Below are 20,990 nucleotides of genomic sequence, written 5' to 3' on the forward strand. Positions count from 1 at the left end.
GTGGATCCGGGGTACCAGTAAGTAAAGTATTACATTGGTTTTGCAATACCTTCATGGAACATTTTAAACCTTTGATGTACCCTATATTGATAATGACACTCTGTTTTAATTAGGAAATAGGATGTAGGATAATGTGGCTACAGAAATGAAAGTAAAAGTGACTACAGTAGCTGTAATTGGCTATTTTAGGTTAGATACATGCAGGTACAGATTAAACACAATGGAAAAAGTGTTAGGTAGACTCAGTGGAATTCAATAGAAAAAAATATCAAGGTGATTAGAACTTTGTTGACATGCTTTGTCTATATTTTGATATTTTTATTCCTTTAATTTTTATTTAAATTCAATTAGCCAACATATAGTACATCATTAGTTTTTGATATTCAATGATTCATTAGTTGTATATAAAACCCAGTGCTTATCCCATCATATGCCCTCCTTAATGCCCATTACCCAGTTACACCACCCCTCCAGCGACCTCCCTTTCGGCAACCCTCAGTTTGTTTCCCGGAGTCAAGAGTCTCATATGGTTTGCTCCCTCTCTGATTTCTTCCATTACGTTTTCCCTCCCTTCCCTACTATCTATATTATCTGCCACCTCATCTCAACCAATTCAACCCGGACACTCACTCTGTTCCAGGCATGCATAAATTTGTTCTGTTACCAATCTATGAATGCCTCCTCCTTATAATGTTGGCACTAGCCAATTCCTCTGCTTAAAATGTTATTCTCCCAGGCTTTAATTGGCCTGGCTCCATTCTGTCTTTAAAATATCATTGCAGCCACTCCGGAAAACAGTGTGGAGGTCCCTTAAAAAGTTAAAAATTGAGCTACTCTATGACCCAGCCATTGCACTACTGGGTATTTACCCCAAAGATACAGACGTAGTGAAGAGAAGGGCCATATGCACCCCAATGTTCATAGCAGCTCTGTCCACAATAGCTAAATCATGGAAGGAACTGAGATGCCCTTCAACAGATGACTGGATTAAGAAGTTGTGGTCCATATATACAATGGAATATTACTCAGCTATCAGAAAGAACGAGTTCTCAACATTTGCTGCAACATGGACGGCACTGGAGGAGATAATGCTAAGTGAAATAAGTCAAGCAGAGAAAGACAACTATCATATGATTTCTGTCATCTATGGAACATAAGAAGTAGGAAGATCGGTAGGGGAAGAAAGGGATAAAGAATGGGGTAATCAGAAGGGAGAATGAAAGCCTGAGAGACTATGGACTCTGAGAAACAAACTGAGGGCTTCGGGGGGGGAATGGGATAGACTGGTGATGGGTAGTAAGGAGGGCACGTATTGCAGGGTGCATTGGGTGTTATACACAACTAATGAATCATCGAACTTTACATCAGAAACCAGGGATGTACTGTATGATGACTAACATAATATAATAAAAAAAAACATTTAAAAAAAATTAAAAAAATAAAATATCATCGCAAATACTAACTGCTCGTAGATCCCTTCTCTTATCACAATATCTATGGGGAGCCTCTGCTACTCTTTATAATTCACTGTTGTAGTTTTAACACAGTACTATCACTATTGACACTTCCATAGATGTTTATTAATCTCTCTTCTCTATAATGTAAGCTGTGTGGTAATAGGAACTTTGTCTGTCTCTTCACTTTTTTCTTGCAATTGCCTAGAACAGTGTGCTCACTAACAGTAGATGTCTTTCCTCCCTAAGATTAAATGGTCAACCAATGCAGCAGAATGAAAGAACTCTCGAATTATAGCTAATCTGAATATAAGCTTTGATTAATCACCACACCATTCCTTTTAGTTATCTCTTTAAACGTACTGTTTAATATAGAAATAAATTAACTGAAATCTTGATATTCCTCTAGCCAATTTCTGCAGAAACATGCAAGTGGGCAATAGGATGGTGGCAAAGTTGCAAATGTATGTTGCCAGCCTACTTATTGCAGAGAAACCTCAAAAATATATGGTAGCTACTCTTTTTGGCTTTTGGCTCAGAAGAGGTGAAAACACAACCCAAATCTCAGCTCATCGGACACCAGCCACCTCCACCATCCTACTTGTGTTTGACCCCAGTGAGATCAAAGTTGTATAGCTGAGATGCACTAGTGGGGAAGTCGATGCCATGTTTGCCCTGGTCTGCTGGGTCTGTCTCCAAAAGAGTTTGGTGGTGACCTCACCAAGACAACCAGTGATTGGGAAGGTCTGAGGATTACAGTGAAAGTGACCATTGCAAAAAGGCCCAGATTGAAGTGGTACCTTCTGCCTCTGTCCTGATTATTGAAGCTCTCAAGATACTGCCAAGAGGCAGAAAGAAGCAGAAAACATTAAGCACTGTGGAAAAATCACTTTGGATGAGATTGTCAATATTGCCCAACAGATGCAGTACCAATCTTTAGCCAGAGAACTCTCTGGAACCATTAAGCAGACCCTGGGGACCACCCAATCTGTGGGTTGCAATGTTGATAGCTGCCACCCCCTTGACATCATAGATGACTTCAACAGTGGTGCAGTGGAATGCCCAGCTAGTTAAAAACTACAAAGGGAAATGTTTCAATAAAGGATCACTTGACAATGCGCATGCATGCGCGCACACACACACACACACATGCACGCACATATATCATAATATATGATATATTTAGTAGCTGGTGTAATGATAGTGGCTGAATCCCAGCTATGGAACTCACTGACTTTACAACATAATGAGCACTGGGTGTTATACACAACTCATGAATCATTGAACACTATGTCAAAAACTAATGATGTACTATACAGTGGCTAACTGAACATAATTAAAAAAAAATTCTAACTATGAAACATTTCAAACATAGAACAAGCTAGAACATATAATAAGCCCAATCTGCCCACCACCAAGATTACAATATTAATACTTCTTATCTTTATTTTGCAATCTCTTTCAATTTTTAAAGAAATAAATCAGTATAGGTAAAGCCAGAGAGAGAGAGAGAGAACTGCTTTGTCCTCTTATTTTATCCTTAACAATTTCAACTTTTCTGGGTAACGATGCTGATATCTTTGTTTTTAATCATAGAACTTTCTAAGAGAGTGAAAATGAGTCACACATTGGATGAAAGAAAGGAATAGCTCAGAGACCAAGGCCAAACTTTTTGTCTTTTGGTAACAGAAAGCAGAGATGGAAAAGTATGTGACATACTAGGATTTCAGACATCAGTCGTAGCTGGAGCCCAGTCAGGACTTGGTCCTTTGCCATGACAGAGGGGCTGGTAATGAACCTGGATATTCCTAAAGAAGGAACAATGACACCCATTTTTGGATCATCTTAAGGGATAGGCTGGTATCATCCTTTGGAAGCTCCACTAAATGTTATGCTTATGTGCAACAGAATTCCCTCAGTCTTGAAGCAAAACTGTATTAGAAAATAATTCCTTTGAATAATCTGTTGTTTCAGTAGACAATTCTACCAAATATTTTTTTAAAAGAATTAACACCAATTTTACACAATCACTTCCAGAATGTAGAAGTGGAAGGAACATTTTATGAAATCACTAATACCAAAATCAGGTACAGTATCCCACCCCAACCCACCCCCCAAAAAAACAATGAGAAGAATGGAAAAAAATAGATAACAACATCTTTCATGAATATGGGTTTAAAAAATCTAACAAAACATTAGTAAATAGAATTCATTTTATATATATATATATATATATATATATATATATATACGTATGTGTATATACGTATGTGTATATATATATATATATATGTATGTATATATATAGTGAAAAAAGTGAGATTATTTCAGGGATGCAAGGGTGCTTCAATATTTAAAAATAAGTTAATATTAACAGGCTAAAAAGGAAAAAAAACATGATTGTAGCAATCAATAGAGTAAAAACATTTAACATACTTCAACACCATTTATGATAAAAGCTCTAACAAACATGAATACAAGAGAACTTCCTCATCTTGGGAAAGGGCATCAGGTAACATATAGGTGACATTTTGGCTCAGGTCATGATCCCAAGGTCCTGGGATTGACTCCCGCATCAGGCTCCTTGCTCAGCAGGGAGTCTGCTTCTCTCTCTCCCTCTGCCTGCTGCTCCCCCTGCTTGAGCTCACCCCTCCCTCGTCAAATAAACTAATAAAATCTTTTGAAAAAGAATGAAATACTTAAGTATTAATCTAAAAAACATATCTAGGACTTATATACTGAAAAATACAAAATGCTGATGAAAGTGACCAAAGATAATCCAAATAAATTGAGAGATATGCTGTATTTATGGCTTGGAAGACTCAACATAGTAAAAAGTTTGATTCTACCCAAGTGGATACACAGGCTTAATTAAATTCCCACAAAACTCCAAGCAAGTTTTGTTTTGTTTTGTTTTGTTTTGTTTTAAGTTACGGACAAGGCTATTTTTAAATTGATATGGAAAATTAAAGATATAGAATAGCTACAAATAATTTTGAAAGAAAATAATACTGTGAGGAGGAACACTGTACTTGATTTCTAGACATTATATAGCTACAGTCAAGAGAGTATAGTATCAGTGGAAGAATAGACACATAAATCAATCAGACAGAATAGAGAACTCAGAAGTAGCCCATACAAGTAGAGCCAACTGATTTTCTGATGAAAGGTGCAAAAGCAATTTAATATTAAAGGATAGACTTTTCAACAAGAATTATTAGAACAATGAGATGTGCATAAGAAAAAAAAAAACAAGAACCTCAGTCTAAACTTAACACTTTATACAAAATAATCTCACAATGTATTACAGAAGTAAATATAAAATATAATGATATTAAACTTTTACAAGAAAACGTAGGACAAAATCTTTAGGACCTAGGTTCTGATGAAGGGTACTTAGGTATAAAACAAGGGGCATGATCAATAAAAGGAAAAAAATCAAAAAATTGGATTTCATCGAAAATTTATTTTTTTAATTATTATGATATGTTAGTCACCATACCAAACATCATTATCTTTTGATGTAGTGTTCCATGATTCATTGTTTGCATATAATACCCAGTGCTCCATGCAATACGTGCCCTCCTTAATACCCTTCACTGGGCTAGCCCATCCCCCAACCCCACTCCCCTCTAAAACCCTCAGTTTGTTTCTCAGAGCCCATAGTCTCTCATCGTTCATCTTCCCCTCTGTTTCCACCCCCCTTAATTTTTCCATTCCTTCTCCTAATGATCTCCTTGCTAGTCCTTATGTTCCACAAGTAAGTGAAAACATCTGATAATTGTCTTTCTCTGCTTATTTCACTTAGCATAATCTCCTCCAGTTCCATCCATGTTGATGCAAATGTTGGGTAATGATCCTTGCTGATGGCTGAGTAATATTCCATTGTATATATGGACCACATCTTCTTTATCCATTTGCTGTTGAAGGGCATCTCAGCTCCTTCCTCAGTTTGGCTATTGTGGACAATGCTGATATGAACATTGCTGTGCATATAGCGCTTCTTTTCATGATATCTGTATCTTTGGGGTAAATACACAGTAGTGCAATTGCTGGATCATAGGGTAGGTCTATTTTTAACTTTTTGAGGAAACTTCACACTGTTTTCCAAAGTGGCTGTACCAACTTCATTCCCATGGACAGTATAATAGGGTTCCCATTTCTCCACATCCTCTCAACCATTTGTTGTTTCTTGCCTTGTCAAATTTTGCCATTCAAACTGGTGTAAGGTGGTTTTGATTTGAATTTCCCTGATGGTTCATCAGTTGAACATTTTTTCATGTGCCTGTTAGTCATTCATATGTCTTTATTGGTAAACTGTCTGTTCATATCTTCTACCCATTTTTTGACTTGATTATTTGTTTCTTGGATGTTGAGTTTGAGAAGTTCTTTATAGATCTTGGATACCAGCCCTTTATCTGAAGAGTCATTTGCAAATATCTTCTCCCATTCCCTGGAGTGCCTCTTAGTTTTGTTGACTGTTCCCTTTGCTGTGCAGAAGCATTTTATCTTGGTGAAGTCAAAAAGTACATTTTTTCCTTTGTTTCCTTTGCCTTTGGAGACATGTCATGAAAGAGGTTGCTGTGACTGATGTCGAAGAGGTTACTGCCTATGTTCTCCTCTATGATTTTGATGGATTTCTGTCTCACATCAAGGTCTTTCACCCATTTAGAGTTTATATTTGTGTATGGTGTGAGAGAATGGTCGAGTTTCATTCTTCTGTATATAGCTGTCCAATTTTTCCAGCACCATTTTTTGAAGAGACTGTCTTGTTTCCACTGGTTGTTTTTTCCTGCTTTGACGAAGATTAGTGGACCATAGAGTTGAGGGTCCATTTCTGGCTTCTCTATTCTGTTCCATTGATCTATGTGTCTGTTTTTGTGCCGGTACCATGCCGTCTTAATGATCACAGATTTGTAGTGTAACTTGAAATCAGACAATATGATGCACCCAAATTTGTTTTTCTTTTTCAGCATTTCCTTGGCAATTTGGGTCTTTTATCATTCCACATGAATTTTAGGATTGTTTGTTCCACCTCTTTGAAAAATGGCATTGGTATTTTGATCAGGATGGTGTTGAAAGTATGGATTGCTCTGGGTAGCATAGACATCTTGACTATGTTTATTCTTCTGATCCATGAGCATGGAATGTTTTTCCATCTTTTTGTGTCTTCTTCAATGTCTTTCATCAGTGTTCTGTAGTTTCTAGAGTACAGATCCTTTACCTCATTGGTTAGGTTTATTCCAAGATATCTTATTGTTTTTGGTGCTATTGTAAATGGAATCAAACCCCTAATTTCTCTTTCTTCAGTCTCATTGTTAGTGTATAGAAATGCAACTGATTTCTGTGCATTGATTTTGTATCCCGCCACATTACTGAATTGCTGTGTGAGTTCTAGTAATTTAGGGGTAGAATCTTTTGGGTTTTCTACATAAAGTATTGTGTCATCTGTGATGAGAGAGAGTTTGACTTCTTCTTTGCCAATTCGAATGCCCTTTTATTTATTTCTGTTGTCTGATTGCTTGTGCTAGGATATCTGGTACTATGTTGAACAATAGTGGTGAGAGTGGGCATCCCTGTCATGTTCCTGACCTTAAGGGTAAAGCTCTCAGCTTTTCCCCATTGAGAATTATATTCACTGTGGACTTTTCATAGATGGTTTATGAAATTGTCAAATGTTCCGTTTATCCCTACTTTCTGAAAAGTTTTAATCATGAAAGGATGCTGTATTTGTCAATTGCTTCTTCTGCATCAATTGAGAGTATCATATGGTTCTTGTCTTTTCCATTATTAATGTGTTCTATCTAATTGATTGATTCATGAATGTTGAACCACCATTGCATCCCTGGAATGAATCCCACCTGGTCATGATGGATAATCCTTTTAATGTATTGTTGGATCCTATTGCTAGGATCTTGTTGAGAATTTCGTCAACCATATTCATCAGGGATATCAGTCCGTAATTCTCCTTTTTGATGGGGTCTTTGCCTGGTTTGGGGATCAAGGTAATGCTGGCCTCATAGAACGAGTTTGGAAGTTTTCCTTCTGTTTCTATTTTTTGAAACAGCTTCAGGAGAATAGGTATTATTTCTTCTTTGAATGTTTGGTAGAATTCCCCAGAGAATCGATCAGGCCCTGGACTCTTGTTTTTTGGGAGGTTTTTTATCAGTACTTTAATCTTGTTACTGGATATTGGCCTATTTAGATTGTCAATCTCTTCCTGTTTCAGTCTTGTTAGTTTATAGCTTTCCAAGAAGGCATCCATTTCTTCCAGGTCACTTAATTTATTCTCATATAGTTGTTGATAATACTTTCTAATGATTGTTTCTTTTTCCTTGGTGTTGGTCATGATCTCTCCCCTTTCATACATACTTTTATTAATTTGGGACCTTTCTCTTTTCTTTTGGGTAAGTCTGGCCAGTGGTTTATTGATCTTTTTAATTCTTTCAAAGAACCAGCTTCTAGTTTCATTGATCTGCTCTACAGTATTTCTGGTTTCCAATTCATTGATCTCTGCTCCAATCTGAATCAGTTATCTTTTCCTGTGTGGCTTAGGCCTGTTTTTCTGTTCCTTCTCCTGTTGTTTAGGTGTGAGTACAGGGTCTGTATTTTAGATTTTTCTATTCTTTTAAGTGAGGCTTGGATGGCTATATATTTTCCCCCTTAGGACCACCTTTGCAGTATCCCATAGGTTTTGGATCGATGTGTTTTCATTCTTATTGGTTTCCATAAATTGCTCAAGTTCTTCTTCAATTTCTTGGTTTACCCAAACATACTAAAGCAGGATGGTCCTTAACTTCCAAGTGTTTGAGTTTCTTCCAGTTTTTTTTTCTTGTGATTGAGTTCCAATTTAAAAGCATTGTGGTCTGAGAATATAAAGGGAATAATCTCAATATTTTGGTATCAGTTGAGACGTGTTTTTTGACCCAGTATGTGGTCTATTCTGGAGAAAGTTCCATGTGCGTTCGAAAAGAATGAGTATTCTGGTTTTTTGCAGGGTGGAATGTTCTGTATATATCTATGAAGTCCATCTGGTCCAGTGGGATATTCAAAGCTCTTGTTTCTTTGTTGATTTTCTGCTTAGATGATCCATCTATTCCTGAAAGTGGAGTGTTGAGGTCCCCTACTATTAATGTATTATTATCTGTATATTTCTTTACTTTGATTAACAGTTGGCTTATGTAGTGGGCTGCTCCCCTGTTGGGGGCATAAATGTTTATAATTGTTAGATCCTCTTGTTGGATAGACCCTTTAAGAATGGTATAGTGTCATTCTGTATCTCTAACTACAGTCTTTAGCTTAAAATCTATTTTGTCTGATATGAGAATACTACCCCAGCTTTCTTTTGAGGTCCGTTGGCATGAAAAATGGTTCTACATCCCTTCACTTTCAGTCTGGATGTATCTTTAGATTCAAAGTGAGTCTGTTGTAGACAGCATATGGATGGGTCATGTCTTTTTATCCAATCTGCAACCCTGTGGCGTTTTATGGGAGCATTTAGGTCACTCAAATTGAGAGTGTTTATTGAGAGATATGATTTTAATGTTGTCATGTTGTCTGTGAAGTCCTTGTTTCATCCAAATTTAAAAGTTTTTTTATAATAATTTTTTATTATGTCATGTTAGTCACCATACAGTACATCCTTAGTTTATGATGTAATGTTCCATGATTCATTATTTGCGTATAACAGCCAGTGCTCCATGCAATATGTGCCCTCCTTAATACCCATCACCAGCCTATCCCAGTCCCCCATCCCGCTCCCCTCTGAAACCCTCAGTTTGTTTCCCAGAGTCCATAGTCTCTCATGGTTCATTCAGCCTTCTGTTTACCCTCCTCCCTTAATTCTTCCCTTCCTTCTCCTACTGGTCTTCCTGCTATTTCTTATGTTACATAAATGAGTGAAACCATATGATAATTGTCTTTCTCTGCTTGACTTATTTCACTTAGCATAATCTCTTCCAGTCCCATCCATGTTGCAGCAAATGTTGGGGAATCGTTCTTTCTGATTGCTGAGTAATATTCCATTGTATACATGGAACACATCTTCTTAATCCAGTCATCTGCTGAAGGGCATCTCAGCTCCTTCCACAATTCAGCTATTGTGGACAATCCTGCTATGAACATTGGGGTGCATCTGGCCCTTCCCTTCACTAAGTCTGTATCTTTGGGGTAAATACCCGGTAGTGCAATGGCTGGATCATAGGGTAGCTCAATTTTTAATTTTTTAAGGGACTTCCACACAGTTTTCCAATGTGGCTGTACCAACTTGCACTCCCACCAACAGTGTAATAGGGATCCCCTTTTACCACATCCTCTGCAATGTTTGTTCTTTCTAGCAAAATTTAAAAGTTTTGCTGTACAATGACTTTGCACTACTATGATAATGGACAGCCAGACTACAGACTGGAAGAAAATACTTGTAAACAATACATGTAATAAAGGACTCAAATCTAGATTACATAAAGAACTCTCAAACCCAGCATTATAAAACAAAAAGTTCATTTCGAAAATGGGCAAAGGGGATGAACAAACATTTAGTTAAGGAAGACATACAAATAACATAAGTACAGGGAAAGAATTCCACTATTCTCACCATTAGGGAAATTCAAATTAAGAGCACAATGAGATATCAGTACATACCTATAAGGACCTCTAAATTTATTCTAAGAGTGACTATACCAGTTGTTGGTGAGGATGCAGATAAAGTAGATCTCTCATACATTGTTAATGGGGATGTAAGATGGTATAGCCTTTCTGGAAAATAGTTTGGTAGTTTTATTCAGAGTAAATATGCAATTACCATGTAACCCAGATAAATGAAAACCCGTGGGCCCAGATAAATGAAAATTTATGTCTATACAAAATCCTGTCCATAAATGTTCATAGCAACTTTGTAGTAGCTCAAAACTGGAAACATCCAAAATGTCCTTCATATATAAATATTTTATCAGCATTAAAAATAAATGAACTATTGAGACATGCAACAACTTGGATTTATATCAGTCACATTATAGTGAGTGAAAAATGCCAGTCTCAAAGGTATGATTCAATTTATATAAGATTATAAAACTGACAAAATTATGGAGACACAGAACAGAGTAGTGATGGCCAAGGGTTAGGCATGGTTGGGAATGCATGTGACTGTAAAGGAATAGTATGTGAGAAATCTTTGTGGTTGAAAAATAGAGCTGTATTTTGATTACAGTGATGTTTATAGAATCTACATTTATGTTAAAATATCATTGACCTACACATACACACGGTACCAATGTCAACTTACTTGATATTGTACTACAATGATATAAGATGAAACATTGGTGGAAACCAGCTAAAAGGTGCATTAGCCCTGTATAATCTTTGCAAATTCCTGTGACTCTATTATTTCAAAACAAAATGGTTTTTTTTAAGATTTTATTTATTTATTTGACAGAGAGAGACAGCCAGCGAGAGAGGGAACACAAGCAGGGGGAGTGGGAGAGGAAGAAGCAGGCTCATAGCAGAGGAGCCTGATGTGGGGCTCGATCCCATAATGCCGGGACCACGCCCTGAGCCAAAGGCAGACGCTTAACCGCTGTGCCACCCAGGCACCCCCAAAACAAAATGTTTTTTAAGGATGTCTTGCAGAAGCCACAAAGCCAACACTCAAATTCCACAGCTTTGTGGACCAAGGTAGCTCTACTTCAGGGAAATACAAGCTACTATACAGTATGCTCCAGGCAGTCTACAAGGTCTAGGAAATGCTTCTGTGGTTATTGCTATTGATTGGATAACACCAATCCCTCTATTAACCATGGTTCTCAAGCTGAATGCACTTTGAACAAGAGACAGTATAAAAAGCCCAGCTCACTGGGAGATGGATTGGAAGCTTTCAGAGCAAGGCATTTGCACTAAGGGCATCTCACTGAGACCACCAGGATAATTTCTGCAGTGCCACGAAGCAAAATAGGAGGAAGATGGTAATGAAGGAATCTCCCCATGGGTTTCATTTCTTAAGCAGAAAAGGGCAGGTATAACTTGAAGAATCTAAAAGGATTAGGGGTTTGGACCAATAGGCTCATAATGTTATAAGTCTCTTCATGGCATTCACAATAGAACCTTCGGGAAGGTTTGGAAGAAATAAATTGCTTGCACTCAGAAAAATGAGGCTTGGGTTCTAAAGATGGATCCACTCTAGGCTTCATTTCCTAGACAGTCTCTCTAGAGAAGTCAGACCTATTATCCTAACCATTTATTTCCTGTGTCCATATGACTTTCTGTGTTGGGGACAAATGTAAGCCGGAAGCGGAGGTCTGTGATCTAAATGCCAGGGTCTTCTGCCTTAGGACCCATCCTTGCTGACATAGGTGGGTTTTCTTTTTTTTTATAATAAATTTTTATTATGTTATGTTAGTCACCATACAGTACATCCCTAGTTTTTGATGTAATGTTCCATGATTCATTACTTGTGTATAAAACCTAGTGCACCAATGCAATAAGTGCCCTCCTTAATACCCATCACCAGCCTATCCCAATCCCCCATACCCCTTCCCTCTGAAGCCCTCAGTTTGTTTCCCAGAGTCCATAGTCCCATCCTTGCTGACATAGGTGGGTTTTCAATACAGAATTCAAGGAGTTCCTTGAAATATCCAGCAGAGGGACCCCTGAACTCATTTGTAAATACTGATTTAGCCTAGTCCTCCTCTACCCTGCTGCTCCTTGACCCTTAGGATGAGGAAAGTGAGCTAAGGAGGGCTGCATCTAACTCCAAGAAAAATTAAGAGCCATCAAATGCTTTAAACTAATTAAAACATTATGATCTGGGCAACCAGTGTAGTAAATCGTATGAGGGGCATTACTGAAGATAGAGATCATGCCAAAGGCAGCTGCAAAGTTCAGGCAAGCAACAATGACCACAGGGATGGAAAGAAGGGAAAACACTGACCACACAAGATGGCAAAACTGCCATGGCAGGATGGGTCTGATCATATAAGGGAGATGCCCAGATTTTAGTTTCTGGCAGCAGACATGGGAGTGTCACTAGTGATCCTATATCCTTTCAAGTATTATGACAGTAAATGAGAAGGTGACATGAATTGTGGGTGTCCAGTGGAGGTCATAGGGGCCCTAGGGAGTGCTCCATCCATCATAGTCACAATTATCAATTCTTGTTTGCTACATTGTTGCTTTATGAAGAGCTTTAACAAGCAACTGACCTTTGTCTTTATGGCTATTGGGAGGCATGCTTAGAGTAAAATCATTCCAATGAAGACATACAAATGGCTAACACACACATGAAAACATGTTCAAAATCATTAGCCATCAGGGAAATTCAAATCAAAACCACATTGAGATACCACCTTACGCCAGTTAGAATGGCAAAAATTGACAAGGCAGGAAACAACAAATGTGGGAGAGTAATGGAGAAAGCGGATCCCTCCTACACTGTTGGTGGGAATGCAAGTTGGAATGCACTCTGGAAAACAGTGTGGTGGTCCCTTAAAGAGTTAAAAATTGAGCTACCCTATGATCCAGCCATTGCACTACTGGATATCTACACCAAAGATACAGACGTAGTGAAGAGAAGGGCCATATGCACCCCAATGTTCATAGCAGCATTGTCTACAATAGCTAAATTGTGGAAGGAGCCGAGATGCCCTTCAACAGACGACTGGATTAAGAAGATGTTGTCCATATATACAATGGAATATTGCTCAGCCATCAAAAAGAACGGATTCTCAACATTTGCTGCAACATGGATGGCACTGGAGGAGATAATGCTAAGTGAAATAAGTCAAACAGAGAAAGACAATTATCATATGGTTTCAATCATCTATGGAACATAAGAAGTAGGAAGATCGGTAGGAGAAGAAAGGGAAGAAGAAAGGGTGGGTAAACAGAAGGGTGAATGAAGCATGAGAGACTATGGACTCTGAGAAACAAACTGTGGGCTACAGAGGGGAGTGGGGTGGGGGAATGGGATAGGCTGGTGATGGGTAGTAAGAAGGGCACATATTGCATGGTGCACTGGGTGTTATATGCAACTAATGAATCATTGAACTTTACATCAAAAACCAGGGATGTACTGTATGGTGACTAACATAACATAATAAAAAAATTATTACAAAAATCATTCCAAAATTCAGATCATTTTAAAGTAAATATCTTACCCAACTTGCATATAATTGCACATCCTTTATAACAGTGCACTCAATTTGGCCATATAGCTTACTGTGAAATGGCTTTTATTGAGATTGTTTTATGTCTTTGTTGAGGGTCTACTAGCACCCACTTTACATGTTTTAACTACAATTTGTCATGCGCTGCTCCACAGCACGTAATTTTGTATTGGAGCAAACTGTAAGTTGTTTCTTGAGGAAGCCTTTGATCTTTTCAGCAGAACACTCAACATACACCTTGATGTGTGTGTGGTTGTATGGGGAGAAGGTATGTACACATTTTAAGTCTCCCATAAACAGTTCTCTTTTGTGAAGAAGTCTTTGCCCCTACTACAGAATATTTCCGTTCAGTATATTCCCATATGAGGAATTTCCAGGTAAAAAAGTACAAATGTTTTTAAAACTCTTGAAGATGCCATTGACTGAATTTATTTCAGGGTAAGTTGTAGTAATTTATACTTCTATCTGAAGTATGTAATGAAGGGTGCCTGCTTCATAACAACGTTATTACACAGGCTGTTCCTTGGGCTTTCATTCTATTCTATGCCCATTTAATGAATGAAAATGGGAATACTGGTCTAATATTTCTGTCTTTAAATATTAGTGGGGTTTTAACATTTTTCATTGTTGTTTGGCACATGCATTTCTTCTGCTTTTTGTTATGCGATATCTTTTACCCATTTATTTACAGGGGTTTTATTTTTTTCCTCCATTATAACATAAAAAGCTGTGTACTACATTGATCTACATTTTGGAACTTTCAAATAAATGGGTCTTAAATTTGTTTTCACTGCTTCTTTTTTCTCATGTTCAATTAGCCAACTTATAGTGCATTATGACTTTTTGATGTAGTGAGCAACAATTTCACTCGTTGCATGTAACACCCAGTGCTCATCACCAAATGTGCCCTGTATTTTCATGTATTCCCAGAGTTTTGTTTTCTGCCTTCTGACTTTATAACATCAACTATTCTTAAACTTTCCCATTGACTATTTGGCTAATTAGTTTATTTGTAGATAAAAATTCATTATTATTATAATTTATTTCTCATCAGAATTTAAAGTAACTCAGACATTAAGCCCTTGGCATTGGTAAAATAAGGTTATTTGCTTTATATCAGATATGAGATAAATGAGATGGAGGATTATGGTTTTGTTTCACCAAGAACAACTTGCTCAAACACCCCGTGAGTAAATAAATGATTTGGAGGAAACTACAGAAATGACAATAAATGAACTAAAAACAAACAAGAAATACTAAACCCATGTGACACTTTTCTATCCCAGAAAACCCTCTTTTGGGGATAGTTGTCAGCTGGGTCAGTGCTGGTGCCTTCGATGGGCATTAGTTGTCCTCAAAATAAGTAAAGAGTGATTTGGGGCAGAAACACAGTACTCGCTGACCCAAGAAGTTTACAAGAGACTCCTTCTGAATTTCTTGAAAATCTAGCCACTTGGACAACTTGCCAAAGATCCTCTATTGCCAACCATGTTCTCTAGTGGGACCAGTTACCCTAGAAAGCTCAGCTCTGGGAATGGCCTTTCCATTGTATATGTTCACCTCATAATATACAAGCTCAGCTTCCTAAGTGGCGGTGGATTGCACCTGAAGAAGAGATTTCACCTTGCCCTATTATAAGAGAAAAGAAGGCAGGTTTGGGCACAGATGCTGGCAGGATTATGGGCAAAGATTATGAAACAAGTGGTAGCCACAGCACAGGTAATGAGGGTATGACTTTAAACACTGCGGCAGGGGCTATACTGTGCCGCGGCAGGAGCAACTGAAAGGACCAGTGATACGCCACTAGGTGGCAGAAGAATTCCACCATCTTTTTTTACCTTGTTTCTGGACCGTAATCTTTACCCAGAGAAGGGGGCTTTAGGGTAGGAGTCTTGATCCTTACAGGGCAGTAGAGGTGGCAGCAGTGCAGATGATCCCGGTCCACATAAAGAGAGTCATAACTTCAGGAAAGTCCACTTATATATACTACTCTGGTATGTGCGTGAGTATCTTTCCGCAGAGCACTCGGGTGGATTTGGTTGCCTTCCCTCCCACACCAAGCCCTGCACCCAAGGGTTGACTAAGTTATTTAGTAACCTCAGACATTGTCAGCTGATTTCCCCTGTATGTTTAGATTTATCCCTCCCCCCCCCAACCAGTAAGTTCCCCTTAGACCTCCATGTCACTAGTCGCGTATCTCCCTCCCTTTCCACCACCACCTGCAATCCACATTGGAGCCTGGTGTTCCCTTTTCCCTTTTATAAGCCTAGATATTTTGCACGGAACATTTCCATCCCAGTATTAGTGTGTTGATGAAACCCACATCTCCTGAGCTGTTGGACACCCACCATGGCCACATGCCTGACAAATACCCCCATTGACCACTTCATCCACATAGCTAATAAACCTAAATACTTGTGGTGCTGCAAGGAGATGGCCCTTCTTTCCCACATAACCTTAAGGAAAAACGTCTGCTTCAAACTGCAAATTTACTGATATGTGCCATTTAATTAAGCTATTGGAGCCTGAGACACTCACCTACAAAATGGGAATAATAATGCCTACTTTGAAGGACTATTGTGAAGATCAAATCAGATGAGGCATTCAGCATCTTCCCGATGCAACCTCACTGACTTGTGAAGTTTTACTCTTGAGTTAAAGAAATCTTAGTTTTCACCACCCCACACAATCACTGCATTATTATGACGAATGTAGTACTGTCCTTGAGTAAGGTTCATCACCGTGGTTTCTACTATCACTGGTAGTAATCTGGATGTTTAAGTCTATTCAGAGAATGTGGTTAAACTTGGCTCCCGTCATCTAGAGTAAGAATGAGAATAAAGACAAACACTTTCATGTTATGCTGAAAGTATATTTATATATATAGATATAGATATTTATTTTTCTGCAGACAGCTTTTACTGATGAGTCATTTTAATGTTCAAAGAACAGCCTATTTCAATACTACATAATCTGTACCAGAATGAGATGGATAGCTTCTCAATTCATTTCACAAAGCCAGCACAACTCTGATACCAAAACATAACAATTATAACACAAAACAGAGAATCACAGATCTCACTTAAAAATACAGATGCCAAAATACCAAATAGAACAGTAGCCAATCGAAATCAACACCACATGAAAATGTACAAAGCTTTGGCAGATACCAAGTTGAACCAAATTTAAATCCAAACTTACACACGTAGAACTGGAACATAAACACCAGAAACAAAACGCCCCCCCACCCCACCCCACCCTGTCAGTGGCCTCTGGCCAGGAACCCAAAGGAATGAGATATCTGCGGAAGGAACCACATTAGCGGGGAGGGGAACTGCTGGTGGGGTCACCGGCATTATCACCGGATCCAGGCCCATCCTCATCCAGATCTTCAGACTCACACTCTGCCAGCGCTTCAAAGTACTGCAAAGGCCAGCACCGTGGATCTCTCTTATGGAGCTTGGCCAAAAACCTCAAAACAAGCATCTTGCTGGTTTCGAGGAATGCTCGGGGGCCCCAGAGGAACTCATATTCTGCTGGCTCAGTATAGGGGATTCGCCTGTACTCTAGGTACTTCTGCCTTACAAACACTTCGGTGATGAGCTTCTTTGTATTTCCGAAGAGAGCATGTGTCTCTCGGACATCCAACCCTAACCTGTACAGAAAACTAAAGATCATGTCCTCCCTGACACAATTGCCTTTCATAAAGATGAGACTCAGGACCACCATCAGGAGGCCTAACTTGGGCCTGTCTAAATAGGATGCCACTGGTTCACCCTTATGGTGTCCCAGCTTGTTGATGATAATATAAGAGTGGTTTTCGGGATCAATTTCTTTCAATTGATAACCGAAGACGCACTGTAGCTTATTGTTGGCACGGTTGATGATATCCAAGCACTCGTCTTTATATTCCCGGATGATGAATTTCACCATCTCTGAGCGCTTGATGGGCACCTTGGCTTGGTCCTTGACCAAGAGGAACTGCACCAAAGCATTTGCTCTCTCATCCAGGGGAGACAATGGCTGAGTCTCCAACTTGGGGTCATTCTGGGTGGCACCAAATCCCTGAGAGAGATTGGTGAACTCAGAGATAATCAAGGGCTGAGGGCTACCTGGGCTTTCCCAGAGACCCAGGGCCCTCGAAGTGCTTGGGCCCTCCCAGGCACTCAGAGCCCAAGTTGTGCTGGGCCCTTCCCAGCCACTCAGGATCCGGGAGGTGCTCGGGCCCTCCCAGCCACTCAGGATCCGGGAGGTGCTCGGGCCCTCCCAGTCACCCAGGACCTGAATAGGGTTTTCAACCTCCCAGTCATTCAAGTTCAGATTTTCCCAGGGTCTTGGTGCCTGCCAGTCGCGCAGGGCCAGCATTTGGCCACCGCTGTCCTCTTCGGTATTCAGATGCTTCTTCTTCCGGGTGGCTTTGCCAGAGCGACGCGGTGGCTCAGCAGACGTCTTCGAGGCCTCTTGAGTGGTGGCCATCGCCTTGGGGGCAGCTGCCGTAGCCATTAGGATGGTAGGCACTGCCTGGGCTGCTTTCGAAGCATTCACATTGGGCTGCGGAACCCATGGAACTGCAGGCAGGGCCTCCACACAGGCAAATGGATCCTGCAGAGCAAGTGGCAGTGACTTCGGGGTCTCAGAGGGGGCAGATGGGCCCTGAAAGGCATTAGAAGAGGCAGGCTGGAACCGGGAGGTAGTTGGAAAGACCCTTGAAGTGGCAGTGAAGGTCTCCGATGTGGCAGGCAAGTTTTTCCAGGCAGTCGGCAGGTGTGCTCGGGCAGCTGACACTGCCTTTGGAGCACAGAAAGTGGCAGCAAAGATCATGCGATCCTTCGAAGGGGCCCTCCGTTCCTTTGAAGAGGTCCTCCGTTCCTTTGAAGAGGTCCTGCGTTCTATTGAAGAGGCCCTGGATTCTCCCGATGGAGTCATCAGTGATTTAGCGGAGCCCATGGGAAAATTTGCTGCCGCTAAGGGAGCTCCGGGCTGGCCCTGCAAGGCTGCTGGGGGGCCTTGCCAGGAGGGCTGGAGTTGCAAGGTGGGCAGCTCTGCTTGCGGGCCCGAGGGCTGGGCCTGCTGGGTGGATAGCTGGATTTGCAAGGCCTTTTGGGAGGCCGGGACCCCCTGAAAGGGCTGCTCCAGCTGAACCAGTGGTGGGCCCTGCCTCTGGGCCTCCTGGGTGGGCACAGGCTGCCAGAACTGCCCAGGGGCCTTGGGAGCCTGCCAGGCCAGAGCCTGGGCTTGCTGCACTTCCTGGAATTCCATCGACGTCGGCAGCTCGTGTGGCACTGGGGCTTGGCCTTTGGGGGCCTGCCAGATGATGGGCGGGCAGTGCACAGCCTGTGGGGCAGACAGAGGGGCCGACAGCACAGCCTGGGGTGCCTGCGGGCCAGCGGGAGGCGCCGTGGGCACCTGCGTTGCTGGCGGGGCCGTGGGCACCTGCGGCGCTGCTCGCACCTGTGGAGCTGCCCGCACCTGCGGGGTGGGCAGCCTAGCCTGTGGAGCCTGCCGCAGTGGCGGCGGAGGTGGCAGGGCCTGCCAGAGTGGTGGTGGGGTGGCCAGGACCTGTGGGGCAGGCCGGATGGGCGGCGGTGCCTGGCGTATCAGCGGTGGTGCCTGGCGAATTGGGGGTGGGGCCTGGCGCACCGGCGGGGGGCCAGGTCGGATGGGTGGTGGGCCAGGGCGTATGGGTGGTGGGCCCTGGCGCACGGGTGGTGGTGCCTGCCAGGCAATGGTCGGAGCCTGCCAGGTGACCTGCGTGGCCTGCCAAGCCAGAGGCGTGGCTTGCCAGCCCTGTGGCGGGGCCTGCCATCCCTGCGAGGTGGCCTGCCAGCCCGGGGGTGTGGCCAGCTGTGCCGGCGGGGCCTGCGGGCCCTGGGGAACCTGCGGAGGAGCCCTTATAACCTGAGACTGGATTTGCAGAATCAGAGGCTGAGCCTGTGGGGCCCAAGAAGCCAGAGGCTGCGCAGGTGGGGCCGCCGGCTGCGCCATCGGGGCTCCTGAAGCTGGAGGCTGGGTGATCGGAGCTCTCGAACCTGGAGGATGAATCATCAGGACTCCGGGACCAGGAGGCTTGGCCATCGGGGCTCCTGGAGGCGGAGGCTGGGTCATCAAGGCTCCTGGGGGCGGAGGCTGGGCCATCGGGGCTCCCGGAGCAGGAGGCTGGACCATCAGGACTCCCGGAGTCAGAGGCTGGGCCATCAGGACTCCCGGAGTCGGAGGCTGGGCCATCGGGGTCCCCGGAGGGGGAGGATGGGCCATCGGTGTCCCCGGAGGGGGAGGGTGAGCCATCGGTGTCCCCGGAGGGGGAGGATGCGCCATCGGTGTCCCCGGAGGGGGAGGATGCACCATCGGGGTCCCCGGAGGGGGAGGATGGGCCATCGGGGTCCCCGGAGGGGGAGGATGGGCCATCGGGGTCCCCGGAGGGGGAGGATGGGCCATCGGGGTCCCCGGGGGTGGAGGATGGGCCATCGGGGCTCCGGGAGCTGAAGGATGCATCATCAGGACTCCCGGAGTCGGAGGCTGGGCCATCGGGGCTCCCGGAGGGGGAGGATGGATCATCAAGACTCCGGGAGTCGGAGGCTTGCCCATCTGGCCTCCCAGAGGGGGAGCCTGGACCATCGGGCCCCCCAGGGCCGGAGGTTGGGCCATCGGAGCCACTGGGGTAGGCGGCTGGCCCTGTGGGGCCTCCCAAGCAGGCTGAGGTGCCTGCCAAGCGGCCAGTGAAGCCTGCAAATCAATCGGAGGTGGATCCCAGGGGACTGGCGGAGCCCGAGAGGAGGCGGGCGGGGCCCGCATCAGAACCGTAGGGCGGCTATAGACCGGAGGCTTAGGGGCCTCGGCCGGGGGACTCGAATCACCCAAATTCTTACTTAGCTGCGACATGTCCCTTTGCTCTGACAGCTGGTGGGCCTTTTCCTCCGACAGCTGCTGGGCCTTTTCCTCCAGAGAGAAGAGAATGCCTACGTGGCTGATCAGAGGATCCCTCCCTGCTGACTGGTGAATAGGAAGTAAGTGCCCTTAGCTCTGCAGCTTTCCGCAGTAAGGAGGAGGGGGGAAGGGGGCTCAATCCCGCCCCTTCCCCGCCCCCGACCACCACAAGTGGATAGTGCATAGGGGCGTCTACCAGAAATCCTGGCTGACACAAGATCCCTTCTCACTCTGTCCAGTCCCCAAATGCAGCCTGGTGAGACTTACCATGGATGAGTTTTCACAGAGGAGTGACAGGAACAGATCTATGTTTTAGAAATCACCGTTCTGCAGTATGGAGTAGGAACAGACCACTGTAACATGGAAGGCATCCATGAGGGGGGAGATGGTGTGGTCTGAGCTCAGATACAGCAAAATCGGAGCCGGCGGATAAAAGAAGTGAATCTATGTATATGAG

General features: G+C 42.8%; 1 protein-coding gene and 1 pseudogene across 1 annotated transcript; one reads left to right on the plus strand and one right to left on the minus strand.

Moving 5' to 3' along the window:
* Positions 1-1,880: 1,880 nt before the first annotated feature.
* Positions 1,881-2,528, plus strand: LOC148107576 (large ribosomal subunit protein uL11 pseudogene; annotated as a pseudogene).
* Positions 2,529-16,480: 13,952 nt separating this feature from the next.
* Positions 16,481-20,602, minus strand: MAGEL2 (MAGE family member L2). Its single transcript, XM_045795348.2, has one exon. The coding sequence runs from the start codon at positions 20,486-20,488 to the stop codon at positions 16,928-16,930; it is 3,561 nt and encodes a 1,186-aa protein (XP_045651304.2). The 5' UTR covers positions 20,489-20,602; the 3' UTR covers positions 16,481-16,927.
* Positions 20,603-20,990: the final 388 nt, after the last annotated feature.

This window comes from Ursus americanus, chromosome 28 (genome assembly GCF_024610735.1).
Source record: "Ursus americanus isolate L20-20 chromosome 28, mUrsAme1.1.p, whole genome shotgun sequence".
NCBI classification, from domain to species: domain Eukaryota; kingdom Metazoa; phylum Chordata; class Mammalia; order Carnivora; family Ursidae; genus Ursus; species Ursus americanus.